Below are 16110 nucleotides of genomic sequence, written 5' to 3'. Positions count from 1 at the left end.
ATCACATTAATCATAGGTACCAGCGATATATTCGTACCTTTGTTTCCACTCTTAGGTGTTTGTTTTTCCAAATTGTGTCGTTTAGGTATCCGGCCGTTCTACTGACTTTAATTATTTGGTCTTTTACCTCTTCTTACCGATATTGTTGTCGACTGATAGATTAATTAACAGGTATTTGAAAGTCATTACTTTTTGTATAATTTGATTGTCTAACTCCAATTTGCATCTTGTTGGTTCTTTGGCTATTACTAAGCTTTTTGTTTTTTTGGGCTGATATTTTCATATTCATTTATTTTGTGTTAATGTTGAATTCGTGCAATAATCTTTGTAGGTCGTCTTCGCACTCTGCTACTAACACGGTGTCATCAGCGTAACAGAGTATTTTTTATCTCTCTATCGCCCATTTTGTACCCTTTTTTTCTTCACTTGTTTTATTATTGCATCCAACATTATAATAAACAGTAGATGGCTTAGTGAATCTACTTGCCTGATTCCTGTGTTTGCTTCTATGGGTTCTGTTATTATTCCATTGCCTTTTATTTCTTACATATGTATATGTTTTTATCAGTTTTATGATATCCAGTGATAAATTTTTGTCATGTAGTAGGTGTATCACATCTTTTAATTATTGTATTCTATCAAACGCTTTTTCTAGGTCTATGAAATAGAAAAAGGCTGGCTTGTTATATTCTAATGATTTCTCCGCTATTTGCCTTATCACAATCACAAAAACTGCATCGTTACATGATCTTCCACTTCTAAATCCTTGTTGTTCATCTGATATATTTTATGCACGCCAATATTTTTTCCATCAGTATTTTTGTTGTGAGTTTCAGTATAGTACTCAGTTTATAGTTACTAGAATCTGTCGTTATCACCTTGAGTGGTTGGTTCTCCATTCTTCTGGAATTATTCCTGTATTTATTATTTTACTTATCAAGATATTCAGTTCTTTGTGAAGTCTCTCTCCTCATGACATTTCCAAATGATAATTTCATTGCTACAAAATTGATTTAAACGACTAAATAGTTGTTGATCTTATAGTTCAACCTGCTGCGATCAAAACATCATTTTAATACGAGCAATTTGGTGTATTGTGTCGTAAGTACATAATTGCATCTTTTACTACACAGTAAATTGTGAATGGTGGTGTTGCGAACTGTTTTTTGTGACACGCTCGTTATCGAGATGATGCAAATTACAGTCGATATTAGAGGTGTAAAGAATTACAACATAAGTTTAAGACGTATTTGGTTGTTGTTTGTACCATGTGAGGAAGAATAATCAGTGGCTATGGAACGTTGCAGGATGTGAACCATTCATAGCGTGTTTATGCAGATATGCGTAAGTCTATTTTTGTTTTATTTATTTTTTGTATGCTACCTATGTCTCGACCTTGTTTACTGCGTTAAACCACAAAAATTATACAATTAACGAGAAGTATTATTTGTATAATAACTGGTTTGTAAATAAATAATTTAAAAATAACTTGTAAAATGGGGAAAATTAATGTTTTCTAAATTTTTACAACCTAATCTGACAAACTGATAATAGTTCGCTGTAAACATACGTTTCTCAATACATTATTTGTTCCTGCGGGTCATCATGTTAAAAGGAACGAATCCATAAATAACTAGTGTTGTTTAAAAAGGCTAAGTCACTTAAGGGCACCCAAAGTCCCATTTAACGACAATGTTAACATTATGTCACATAGCTCTGCAACCAAAGCACTTAGAGACCTAATTTTTGTTTTATTTTGAAACTACATGCATTGTTTAGTCCTGCGTAGATTTTTGTAAAGTTAGAGTGAAAGAAACATTTATTTTAAATTTTTTTTTAAAATACTCTTACAAAAAAAACCCAAAAAAGTTTGAATTTTATTTTTTATTTTACTTGTTTTTATACATTTTTCAATAAAACTTTACGCGGGACTAGACATTATCTATCTACAACCACTGTAAAAATTTGGACCTTATATCATCTAAGAATCCAGAGATATCTGACATCAAAAGTTAAAAACCTAGTATTCGGGAAATCGCAAAAACATAAAACACTCTAAAGGCCCATTTATACATACCCGGGCCGTGTCCGTTCCGGGTCAGTGCCGAGTCCGGGTATTTTTAATGCAATATTTACATACAACCGGGTTGTGGCAGTGTGCGTACCGGGCCGAATAAGAGAGGAAAACGTTATTACATATCTCTGTGTAAAAGATAGTTGAAAATATTTCGCCTTGGATAGAAGATCTCACCTCACAATATCTATTACTTGTCTGTTTTCCAGCAGTCGCGTTCACAAAACAATAAACTCGTGTTTATAAAAGTCCCTGCGATCCGTGTCATTTTCGTGCATCGCCAGTGCCGACAGCAAAAATATCGGCTGGTATTAATTTCAGACCGGGCCCGGACGGGCCCCGTCCGGGAAACGCCAATGTATAAATATACTCATAAGAGTACATATTGTTTTTTTTTTTTGGACCGGGCCCTGTCTTAACACGGAACGGACACGGCCCTGATATGTATAAATGGGCCTTTATATAGGTTATAAAGCTACTGGTACACGGTAAGTTGAGTGAAGACGTTCAGAAAATAAATAGTTTCGTAACCATGGATATTTTGTACTATAATATGTTATATATCGTTGAAAAGAGAAGATTTCAGAGAATAATTTTCAATCATAACGCAAAAAACTTAAAAAAAATTAATTTTCAGACTTTGGGTGCCCTTAAATAACAGTAACTGCTCTTCTTCTTCTTCATGTGCTGTGCTCGATTATCGAGCGTTGGATATAGTAATTCTGTTGACGGCAGCTCGGAAAAGGGATGCAGAGGATCTGTTAAATCATTCTCTCAGGTTAGGTTTTTAAGCCATGACGTTCTTCTTCGACCTGGCCCACTTCTTTCGTCTACCTCACCTTGTATTACTGAATAGAGTATAATATTACATCTCTCTGGGTGGCATAACATGGCCAAAATATTCAAGTTTTCGATTTGTAACTGTTCTGACGACTTCCGTAACTGTTCCCATCCGATGCAAAATAACTTCGTTACGAACGGTAACTGCTAGAATTATTTATTTACTGCTTTTTATATCATTAACATCCTTTCATTTTGATATCTGATTAAAAAAATCAAGGTTAATTTTGATTTCATTAACATTCTCCATTCAAAAAAGTATAATTTGACTTTTGAAAATTAAAAGTAAATAACTAAACTACGCACCATTTGTTTATTCTAGCTAGATCCTTCACACAGTTATTACATGATCCTCTAGTGAAGTCTAGTCAGATAAAATACAAAAATAGCTTAAGTTGGTTGCACTGAGTCGGGCCTTAGATTTTTGGAGAATTCTCTCAGGAAGTTGGTTTATTACTGGAGTTTGAATATATGCACTAGTGGAAAATTCGGTAGTATGTAATTTCAAAACAAAAATCGGCGATAAAAACCTCTATTTTTTAAACCTTTATCGTGGATAGCTCGGAAAGTATCATATTTTATCTTTGACAGAAAATGCTACAAGTAAAATTGTTCGCAATTAAATCTTCGATTGAATTGCGCAATTAGTAATTTTTCCGTCGTATATAAATAAATGTGAAATATACAGGGTGTTATAAATAAATGCGACAAACTTTAGGACTGCATGAAAAATAATTAGGTAAATGTATGTTCGGAAATTCTTTGTTTTCCGAGATACGGGATGTTGAAATTTTTCTTACAAACTGATGATTTATTTATTACTCTGAAACCAGTTAAGATATGCAAATGAAATTTGGTGTTGCAGCTGTAGAGAAATTTCTTCAAAAAGACTAAGTAACTCTTCCTGTAGAATACGAAGGTAAAATTCGCCTGGTAGTCGTTTTCGGAGGAAATAAGGACCGATTGATTGATTATTAATTACCTAAAGCCATATATTTACTAAAAACTAATGCTGAAAATGAGCTTCAAAGATTCCATATTTTTCTTCATATCATAAGTGATTATTATGGAAATTTCGTATACAATGTTGCCTAAAAGTAGCCTTGTCAGTAAATAAAACACCTTTTAACAAATTAGGAATTTGAGAGATTGGTGAAGAATCGGTTGGCAAAAAAATAAGCGCGGAAAAAATTCTAATCCTGTCAAATATTCTGAGATGCTTGGAGGGAGGTGATGCGTCAAAATCCCGACAGTGTTTCTTTTTTTTTTTATTTAACCCCACATTTATTACAATCTATCTATACAATCTAAACCTAAATGTTTAGGTAGATAACAGACAATAAGTAATAGGACTGACAATAATTAGGAATGACATGTAGGGAGGCATCCAGTGATGCACCCCTTTTTTAAAACTTAGCCTACAACACTGACTATTTCTGACATAAACTTATACACATTAATTTAGTATCTATTGTTCACTTAACTCTAACGGAACTTTTCGTTTTAACCTACGAACAGTACGCGGTTTATTCACTAAATTTTTTGCTAACACGTTTGGATGCACTTTAAGTTTCTCTGTATGTTTTTTCGCACACTTTTTGATGTCATCTTTGACGTATGGTAGTCCGGCGTCCCGATGGATGGCTTCATTGGTTATGAACCATGGAACTCCTAGTATTGATCTCAATATTTTGGACTGAAATCTTTGTATGATAATGTTGGAATGTGCGGCGGTTCCCCATAATTCTATCCCATAAGTCCACACTGGTTTTAGGATGGATTTGTAGATTAATATTTTATTTTCAGTTGATAGTTTTGATTTTTTGCCCAACAGCCAATATATGGTTCTTAACTTATGACCCAGTTGTTTTCGCTTAGTAAATATATGCTTCCTCCAGTTTAATCTTCTGTTCAAGTACATACCTAGATATTTGACTTCATCCCCTTGTGGGATTCCTTTACCGTTTAAGTATACAGCCGGACATGTTTCCCTACGCGTGGTAAATGTTAGGTGTAGCGATTTGTTTTCATTAATTTTGACTCTCCATTTTGTCATCCATTGTTGAATTTTATTTAGATTATTTTGTAAGATTTCTGAGGCTATTTTGGGATTTTTGTTCGATGATAGTATTGCCGTATCATCCGCAAATGTGGCTGCAGTGATATGTGTATCTGTCGGTAAGTCAGCAGTGAATATAAGGTATAATATAGGTCCTAGTACACTTCCTTGGGGCACCCCAGCGAGAATTTGTTGTATGTTTGTGTATTCATTCTCATACTTTACCTGGAAGTTTCTGTTGGTGATATATGACTTTAAGAGTATATAGTAATTTGTAGGTAAATTCTGTTTTAGTTCACATAATAGGCCTTTAGGCCAGACTTTATCAAATGCCTGACTTACGTCCAGAAATACCGCCGAGCAGTACCTATTATTTTCAAATTCCTCGTTGATTCTCTCTACAATTCTATGTACCTGTTGTATTGTTGAATGTTGTTTTATAAACCCAAATTGGTGTGGTGGTATTAGTTTTTTTGTTTTCTAGTATAGGCATTAGCTTAGTAAGTGTCAGCTTTTCAAAAACTTTGGATACCACTGGAAGAATACTAATAGGACGGTAGGACTGTACACTTTCTGGTTCTTTTCGTGGCTTTAGTATCATTGTTATTTGTGCTAGTTTAAACTGTGATGAAAAATGACCTAGTCTCATTATAGAGTTAAATAACTGTGTCAGAAATTGGAAGCCTTTCTCTGGGAGTTGCTGAAGAGTTTTTCCTGTAATCAGGTCGTATCCTGGAGTCTTTTTTGGATCGATGTTGTGTTGTATAATATTTTCTACCTCATTTTTTGTGAATCTTTTTTCAGGAAGTTCTAGTTGATAAGGTTTTGTGAGTATCGAAATAATTTCTTCTTCAGTTTGTAGTGTTACTACAAACCGTTTGTAGTGTACTACTACACTACAAACCGACATACAGTGTTAAAAGCTATCGCCTCCAATTGGGAAAACTACCAAATATTTTCAAATCGACCGGCAGCTATCTATGAGTTATAAGAGGTATCGATATCGACAAAATAAAGACACTTTGGCCGGCACAATTATCAGAAAAATAGAAACGTTCAGATATTCTTTTATATCTTTTTTGTGTGTGAATTTGATGGCCTTGGCCTTTATTATATTTTAAACCTTAAAACACTTTTCCTTTATGCCAAATATACGGTATACTCTTGTTTTCTTTGACATTAGTAATACAAAACAAACTCACTGTTTTATTATCTAAGATGCAAGAGGCAAGATTCTTTAACACTTTCGCTGCCACTTATATATTCAATTCAGTCACATCGGTATGCATACCTCCATTGTCGCAACACAATAAAGCTTGGCGAACTCGGTTTTGCAAGTCCTCATTTGATACATATATATCTGCGTTTCCTATCTGGATTTCTTGAAGGTCAAGGCTTTGGTGAAGGACAGTTTGAAGAACCTTGAGAGCTACGTTTTATTTTGCGTTTTCCTTACAGTTGCATATGTATATGTTATATTTCTATTTGATATGAAAATTAAATTTTGATAATTATAAACAGAACTCAATTTAATATAAAATATTTTCAATTTTCTCAACCACGGGCATATAAATTTAGAACAACCTGTATACAACAAATTGTTATATTTAATTTTAAGAAGTGATTAGAAGAAGCTTACGAAACTCGGGACAATCCGCCGAGAATAAACAAAGTGAATGGCGCGTACCATTATCGTTGTTCGCGGAAGGTTCGATCATTAGCCTATGCTAAATAAGACTCAAATAGATAATAGTTCATTATCGTTGTTCGCGGAAGGTTCGATCATTAGCCTATGCTAAATAAGACTCATTTGAAGTAGATAATAGGTCATTAAATTTTGTAAATAGTAGAAAGTAATTTTAGAATGGGAATTAACTATTTTTTTTGGAAATCCATTAAGCATATTTAGAAAGATTAAAAATTGGTTTTGAGGAATACTGCGAATGAGAGTTGGTGGTGGAAGGTTGATTTGTGAATCTGGAAGGGATATTTAGAAAGTAGGGGAATGAATGGAAAAGATAGATCAGAATGTTTTGAGCTGTCGAGAAGTGAAGTCCAGTAGTAGACGGTAGTGTACGGAGAAGGAGAAAGCCGGTGTAGTTCCGTGAGTGTGGAGTATCTATCGTGGAACGAGTGGTAGGCCAGGTCGAGAGTAAAGAACCTCCTTGAGCCAAGAGTGTTCCGGTAGCTGATTGAAGTTTCGAAAAAGGTAGAAACACGGCATCACGACAGAAGCAGGAACGGGAGCTATACGAGCTAGTTTTCAAAGGAGAACATTACTGGAAGCCAGGACGAGGTTTTGATCGCAGCCAAGGATAGCAGGAAATGGGTCTTATGTGAAGACATTCTCAGTTCACCAGAAAAAGGTCAGTCTCATTTGTTTGGACATGAATGTATGGGTTTTTCGTATTAAATACCACATTTAAAATTGAAGAACAAAATCAATAATATCAGAAAAGCTTCATCAAACTTAAATAGAATTGTTGCTAATAAATCCTAATAGTTAAATGTTAATAAAAACTTTCAATTGGAAACCAAAAGGAAATAAGATTCCCATGTGTAAATGTTATGTTTAAGAATAATAAGATATAGCAAATATTAAGCAGTGATTGCCATTTAAATAAAATAAACAATATTTTGATTATAATTGTAACCCATATGTGTGTATTATTTTACTCTTTTCTTTCCTATCCCGATTAGGAACCATTGAGAAATACTTGGAAGCCACGAGAGTAAGTAATTAATTTTATAATTCGCCCTGAGATTGAAAACATATTGATATGTGATCTGGTAAATTAATTAGATTATGATTAATGCATTGATTAAATTAAATGACATAAGAATATTATCTCATATCAATAATCAAGATCACATCAACTGTCGTCCAACGTGGAAAGCATTGCAAAGTATTTCTAGTGGCAAATTTGAAGGATAGAAAGAGTAAAGCCGGTATTTGAAAATTTATATGCCTGTGGTAAAAAGTGAGATACTTACATTTGATAACATAAAATTTTAGATCTCTTTAGGTACAAATTTTACATAAATGATTTAATATTTGTTTTTACGATATTTACATTTGATATATTTATTGAAAATTTATAATATTTGGGTGAGAAAAAGTCGTCTTGGTAACATACTAGTAAAATTTCATATTTGGCGTGGACAGTACTTCTTGAAAACAAATGTCTGTGACAAGAAGCCAAAGCAAAGACAACAAAAATTCAGACCAAGAAGATATTTTAGACACGACAATCATGGCATCAGAACAGCAAGAATTATCAGGAATAGATAAATTAGTACAAATGATGCAACTCCAGTCACAAAGAATGGAACAGAAAATGGATGAAACACAACAAAAACTGGATGACAATCAAAGAGAAACAAAACAAGCAATGGATGAAGCAAAAAGGACGATGGATGAAAATCAACGTGAAACGAAACAAGCCATGGAAGAAACATCAAAGAAAATGGATAAAGTGGATCAAAAAATGGATGAAACACAGCAAAAAATGGATGACAATCAAAAGGAAACAAAACAAGCAATAGAAGAGAACAATAAGAAAATAGAGGAACGCATAGAAAAGTATGAAAAGGAAATAAAAGGATGTTTGACAACAATGAAAAACGAGATAGAACAGCAAGAAATGAAAATTAAAGATCACATGCAAGAACAAGAAATAAAAATGAAGGAGTTAACGAATTGCCAGAAAAAAGAAATGGAAAGTTTGGAAAACAAGTTGGAAAATGCTATTCAAGTAGACAGAGAAGAAGTGGAAAAAAGAATCACAGAAATAGAAAAACAAGTCACCGAAAACAGGACGCAACAGAATGTCGGAGAAAGAAGAGAAATGGTTATACATAGCACAAATGACGTGAAGGTAAGGTTTGGCGGGGATGTAAGAAGATTACACCCAGTGCCGTTCATAAATAGCCTGAAAAAGAAAATACAGCACATCGGAAATTTCGAAACAGCAAAAGAAACTATCAGAAACCATCTCAAATATGAAGCAAGCCTATGGTTCGATAGTAAAGAAGAAGAATTCGGCAATTGGCAACAATTTGAACAAAAATTTTTGAATTATTTCTGGGGAAAGGTCCAACAATTGGAAATTAACAAGGAATTGCAAAATGGGAAATACAATGATAGGATGGGTGTATCAGAAAGGACATATGCTTTACAAATTTACAATAATGCAAAACATTTACAATATAATTACTCATCGGAACAATTAGTCGAACTGATTGCAAGACATTTCGAAGAAACGCTGGAAGACCATATCACATTGCAAAACTACAAAGACATAGATAGTCTATGCCAATTCTTACAAATAAGAGAATCACGGCTAAGAGAAAGAAAATCAAGAAGGTCGCGAGAAGATTACAGGTCCCGAGAAACACAAGATTACAGAGATAGAAATCAAAATAGGAGGGACTATACAAGACGAGATTTTAATCCAAGAAGGGAAAACGAAAATAGAGACAACGGAAGAGGAAATTATGAACAAAGAAATAGGCAATGGAATGAGGACAGAAATCGAGAATACCAGAATAGAAACACCACACGCTCAAATCAAGAAAACAGAAATAATGGTAGACAAAATGAACAGGGATATCGAGAAAACCGAAACAGATCCGACAGACCAAGAGAAAATAGAAGAGAAGTAAATAATACCCAGACAGATGAATATGACGGAGAGAGACATTATGACGAAAATATAAACAACGATGAGCAACCGGCGTCTTTTCACGACGGCGCTCACTAAAAACCAAAAATCAAACAGGAATCTTTTGTCACCCCAAGGAGTTTATTAAATTGGCAGGAAACAACGAAAAGAAAAATGGAGTTAATTTAAAATTTGTGGATGGATTTATCAACGAGAAACCAATTAAAATTATGATAGACACTGGATCTGAAATAACATTGGTCAACAGAAAACTAATAGAAGAAGTTAACTTAACAAATTTAATTTACAAAATACCTAGGGTAAATTTAGTGGGCGCAAACAAACGGACATTGGCAACTATAAATGAAGGCATACGAATAATGGTACGACTGGGTAAGAATATGTATGCACTACAATGTGTAATAATGCCAAACATGTCACATGACATGATAGTAGGAGTTGACGAATTGGCAGAAAAACATGTAGTGATAGATTTTAAAAATAATACGATGAAACTAACAGAAGAAAAAGAAAAAGAACAGGACAAGGAACATGAGAAACAAAATATGGACGAATCAGGTAAAGAACAAACAGTGGAAATGAATTTGACAGCGAAGCAAGGACAAAGAAAAAAAAGGAGAAAAGGTCAGAAAAAGATAAAAGAAAATGAAACCTGTGGCTCCTCAAAAGAAGAGTTGAGCCCAGAAGAAGAAAATTTGAGAGTATCAGAAACAAAGGAAACCTGGGATTCCTCAAAAGAAGAGACGAGCTCAGGAGAAGAAGAAATAAAGCTAAAAAATGAAAGTGAAAAGAATATGATTGAAACAGTGGTATTTGAAGAGGAGGTATATGCAAACGAGGATGCAGAATGCACGGTAAACATGTGTGAAGAATCTGAGAAAAAAGACAGAAAATTGATATGGGAAAAAGGGAAAGACAACATAATAGCCGACACTCTAACACAGGATGAGGACACTGAAAATAAGGAAACAATTACTCTACAGGTGGGACTAATTAGAGTAATACAAGAAGAAGGGGTATAAGACGTAGATTAAAGTAAGGAAATATACAGGGAGTTGGTTTTGCCTCGAGAAAATTTATTTAAAAATGCAGATAAATTTTATCGAATACAAGGCGGGGATTTGTTATATTTCTATTTGATATGAAAATTAAATTTTGATAATTATAAACAGAATTCAATTTAATATAAAATATTTTCAATTTTCTCAACCACGGGCATATAAATTTAGAACAACCTGTATACAACAAATTGTTATATTTAATTTTAAGAAGTGATTAGAAGAAGCTTACGAAACTCGGGACAATGCGCCGAGAATAAACAAAGTGAATGGCGCGTACCATTATCGTTGTTCGCGGAAGGTTCGATCATTAGCCTATGCTAAATAAGACTCAAATAGATAATAGTTCATTATCGTTGTTCGCGGAAGGTTCGATCATTAGCCTATGCTAAATAAGACTCATTTGAAGTAGATAATAGGTCATTAAATTTTGTAAATAGTAGAAAGTAATTTTAGAATGGGAATTAACTATTTTTTTTGGAAATCCATTAAGCATATTTAGAAAGATTAAAAATTGGTTTTGAGGAATACTGCGAATGAGAGTTGGTGGTGGAAGGTTGATTTGTGAATCTGGAAGGGATATTTAGAAAGTAGGGGAATGAATGGAAAAGATAGATCAGAATGTTTTGAGCTGTCGAGAAGTGAAGTCCAGTAGTAGACGGTAGTGTACGGAGAAGGAGAAAGCCGGTGTAGTTCCGTGAGTGTGGAGTATCTATCGTGGAACGAGTGGTAGGCCAGGTCGAGAGTAAAGAACCTCCTTGAGCCAAGAGTGTTCCGGTAGCTGATTGAAGTTTCGAAAAAGGTAGAAACACGGCATCACGACAGAAGCAGGAACGGGAGCTATACGAGCTAGTTTTCAAAGGAGAACATTACTGGAAGCCAGGACGAGGTTTTGATCGCAGCCAAGGATAGCAGGAAATGGGTCTTATGTGAAGACATTCTCAGTTCACCAGAAAAAGGTCAGTCTCATTTGTTTGGACATGAATGTATAGGTTTTTCGTATTAAATACCACATTTAAAATTGAAGAACAAAATCAATAATATCAGAAACGCTTCATCAAACTTAAATAGAATTGTTGCTAATAAATCCTAATAGTTAAATGTTAATAAAAACTTTCAATTGGAAACCAAAAGGAAATAAGATTCCCATGTGTAAATGTTATGTTTAAGAATAATAAGATATAGCAAATATTAAGCAGTGATTGCCATTTAAATAAAATAAACAATATTTTGATTATAATTGTAACCCATATGTGTGTATTATTTTACTCTTTTCTTTCCTATCCCGATTAGGAACCATTGAGAAATACTTGGAAGCCACGAGAGTAAGTAATTAATTTTATAATTCGCCCTGAGATTGAAAACATATTGATATGTGATCTGGTAAATTAATTAGATTATGATTAATGCATTGATTAAATTAAATGACATATAAGAATATTATCTCATATCAATAATCAAGATCACATCAGTATATTCACGTGATTTATATTATTCAATATAAATGCATTCCTAAAAATGCCTGACAACGTCATTTTTTTGTAAATTTTTAAACTTCACTGCCAAAAAATTGATTGCTGTCATCATGGCTGGTTATTCACGTGAAAATACGCGTGAGTACAAACGTATTTTTTATAAGCTGGCGTATCATTTTTTTTATATAATTTTGAATTGTTTAGTTAACTTAATATCTCGAAAATGAGCTTACATAATGTGCTTGACATTTTCATCAATTACAAAAGTTTTCTCAATGGGTCCATTGCAGTAGCGATCATAATTTAAAAATATCAAAAATATCACATGACAGTCATGTCAACATAAAAAGAAGAAGAACATTGTAAAACTGAAAATTTGGTCCTAAATAAAACTAAAAGAAGAATTTTTAAAACTAAAATAATATATATATTGTTACATCTTTTTTGAAGTTGCACTATTCTTTTTCCTTTATATAAGTAATTTTGCTTGTTTATTGGTGGGTTGTTGCCTCTGGAAGATTGCCACTCTATCTATTGCGCGGTCAGCCGGTACTTCTTCTACCACGTGGTGATTTGTCCCTTGCTATTTTAACGACTACTGTGTCCGCCATTCTAGTGTTGTGATTGTTCCATTCTTTTTTATATTTAGTGTCCACTCGTTCACATCCTGTACATTACGTTGTTCTAATGTCGTTACTCTTCATTTGGTCTCTCAACGTGTTTCCTGTAATTATTCCGAGCAGGGCCCCCGTAAGAACTACTGGCGCCTGAGCATTTGATAATGTTTTTTTTTTATTTATTCTTTTGAAGGTAGGTAGGTAGGCGCTTGAAATAAAGCAAGATAGGAACAAATAACACTATTGCAACACCATAGCAAATCTTAATTAAATAAAGTTTAAGGGGCTTTATTGAATAAATTCTGCTGGACCATCTTGTCACACATAGAGGGTTTAAACTTAACCCGAGAACATTTTTTCTCACAACATCCCACCTTTTTGTGGATGGCGAACCCAGAGTAACGCGATTTTCAAATTTTGTCCATTGAAGTTACGTTTTTACTGCAACGGCTGGCTCGCCTTCTTTTTACTGCAATCGCTGAAAGATCGTCGCTGAATCTGAGCATTGATTGCAGTGTACTGCTTGTGTGATTTGTTGGCGGGTGCGTGTTTCGGAGTTTTGTATTTGAGAGATTTTTGTGAAGTGACTTGTTTTTATAAATACATATGTCTCATTTCATAATTTCCTAATAAATGGTTGTTTATCACAATTTTGAAGTATCCTTCTTCTTGTCTTTACCCAGAATGACCCAAGTGATCTAAAAAATTTGTTCGAAATGAAAAAATTATTTTTGTGAATTTGTTTTAACAATTTTTCGACCGCTGCACCGCCTGGCACCCTGTGGATTTCTCATAAGGACCTCATTTTGCGTAAGTTTGTGCAAAAAAAAAATCGAATCGGAATAATTTTGCTAACGGGGCGACGATACAGTCCGGTCTAATTAAATATTTGATGGGTATGTTCCCAGATTTTTACCATTCCGACCGTAGATTGTCGATATAAATTAAAATAATTTATATCGCAGTATGGATAGAACGCCCTCTAACGGGGAATAAGCGAAATGAATTTCGACTCAATTCAAGCTTTCTGCTTAACCCAGGTATAACATACCAAAAGGCACCGCCAGGAAAACATTCCACCTTGCGGTTCAGAGAGCCCATATGAAACGAGTCTTTGTACTCTATGCAGAGTATGGCATTAACAAAATAGAAAATCTACGGTTTCGTTTTGATTAAAATCGGTCTTCCTCCATCGCCCGATAGTACTATTTCTAGGTCTACCTGTTGTCAAGGAGGCTCTAAAGAAGACAGATTTTTACCATTCCGAACGTAGATTGTCGATATAAATTAAAATAATTTATATCGCAGTATGGATAGAACGCCCTCTAACGGGGAATAAGCGAAATGAATTTCGACTCAATTCAAGCTTTCTGCTTAACCCAGGTATAACATACCAAAAGGCACCGCCAGGAAAACATTCCACTTTGCGGTTCAGAGAGCCCATACGAAACGAGTCTTTGTACTCTATGCAGAGTATGGCATTAACAAAATAAGAAAATCTACGGTTTCGTTTTGATTCTATCCATACTGCGATATTAATTATTTTAATTTATATCGACAATCTACGGTCGGAATGGTAAAAATCTGTCTTCCTTAGAGCCTCCTTGACAACAGGTAGACCTAGAAATAGTACTATCGGGGGATGGAGGAAGACAGATTTTAATCAAAACGAAACCGTAGATTTTCTTATTTTGTTAATGCCATACTCTGCATAGAGTACAAAGACTCGTTTCATATGGGCTCTCTGAACCGCAAAGTGGAATGTTTTCCTGGCGGTGCCTTTTGGTATGTTATACCTTGGTTAAGCAGAAAGCTTGAATTGAGTCGAAATTCATTTCGCTTATTCCCCGTTAGAGGGCGTTCTATCCATACTGCGATATAAATGATTTTAATTTATATCGACAATCTACGGTCGGAATGGTAAAAATCTGTCTTCCTTAGAGCCTCCTTGACAACAGGTAGACCTAGAAATAGTACTATCGGGGGATGGAGGAAGACAGATTTTAATCAAAACGAAACCGTAGATTTTCTTATTTACTTATATTATAGTTTAAACATTCATCGTTGTTATTTAATTGTTAAATATGCGTCTCCATCCGATTTTTGACCGGTGCGGCACGCTCTATTTCAACATACTCCTATTTTCCTCTGAAATTTTTTTTATCGATTCTTTGGGACATTCTAAAAAAAATAGGTTTCTTGTCATTTTTCTCAAAAGTTTATAGTTTTAAAGTTATAAGCGATTTAAAATCCGAAAAAAGCGAAAATACACATTTTCTGATTTTAAATCGCTTACACTTTAAAACTATTAACTTTTGAAAAAAATGACAAGAAACTTAATTTATTTAGAACGTCCCAAAGAATCTAAAAAAAATAATTTTCGGAAGAAAATAGGAGATTGTTGAAATAGAGTGCGACGCACCGGCAAAAAAATCGGATTGACGCGCATATTTAACAATTAAATAGCAACGGTGTAAATTGAAGTTCCCGATCCCGAATTGAAGTTACCCGATCACTCTTCAGAATCTTGAAAATGAATGTTTAAACAATTTAAGTACAGTCCCTGGCCATATTATTATGACCACCTATGATTTTTTACAAAAATCAACTATTCCGCTAGTATATTTTGTTTAAAATATGATTTTTAAATTTAATTTTTTATATGTAATGTTAATGTCATACATTAACTATAATATATTTAATAATAAACAGCAACAAAATATTTGAAAATATTACATATTTATATTATTTTTAATATTTTGCTGAGTTCCTGACCTTAATCCCATAGAAAATGTTTTAGAGCTTTTAAAACCAGAAATTTCCAATGCAAATGTCACCAACAAAATTGTTTTGATTGAAGAACTAATATATAATTGAGACCACAATGACAAATTGAAGCAAAGTGAATTTAACTGCATTCAAACTATGCCAAGATGGGTACTGGCGTTAATCAAAGTTAACGGGGCTCAGCAAAATATTAAAAATATATAAATATGTCATATTTTTAAATGTTTTAGTGCTGTTTATTATTAAATATAACATATTTAATACTAAACAACAATAAAAATATCACATATTTATATTTTTTTAATATTTTGTTGAGCCCCTTTAACTTTGATTACCGCCAGTACCCATCTTGGCATAGTTTGAATGCAGTTAAATTCACTTTGCTTCAATTTGTCATTGTGGTCTCAATGATATATTAGTTCTTCAATCAAAACAATTTTGTTGGTGACATTTTCATTGGAAATTTAAGCTCCCAAACATTTTCTATGGGATTAAGGTCAGGAACTCAGCAAAAT

At 33.7% G+C, this 16110-nt stretch overlaps 1 protein-coding gene across 18 annotated transcripts in view; it reads left to right on the top strand.

The window, feature by feature from the left end:
* Window positions 1–16110, top strand: part of LOC126881576 (titin) — a 405229-nt gene that overhangs the window by 185609 nt on the left and 203510 nt on the right. Inside the window, exon 1 of one of the 18 annotated variants that reach the window (XM_050645912.1) lies at window positions 1222–1344. The exons of the other annotated variants lie outside the window; for them this stretch is intronic. Coding sequence (XP_050501869.1) covers window positions 1341–1344 — 4 coding nt within the window. The 5' untranslated portion in view covers window positions 1222–1340. Of the gene's footprint in view, window positions 1–1221; window positions 1345–16110 lie in introns of those variants that run through there. 18 annotated transcript variants of the gene reach the window in all.

Source organism: Diabrotica virgifera, chromosome 3, assembly GCF_917563875.1.
Source record: "Diabrotica virgifera virgifera chromosome 3, PGI_DIABVI_V3a".
NCBI lineage: Eukaryota > Metazoa > Arthropoda > Insecta > Coleoptera > Chrysomelidae > Diabrotica > Diabrotica virgifera.
The sequence above is the reverse complement of the archived record's forward strand: the minus strand, read 5'-3'. Positions and strand labels throughout refer to the sequence as shown.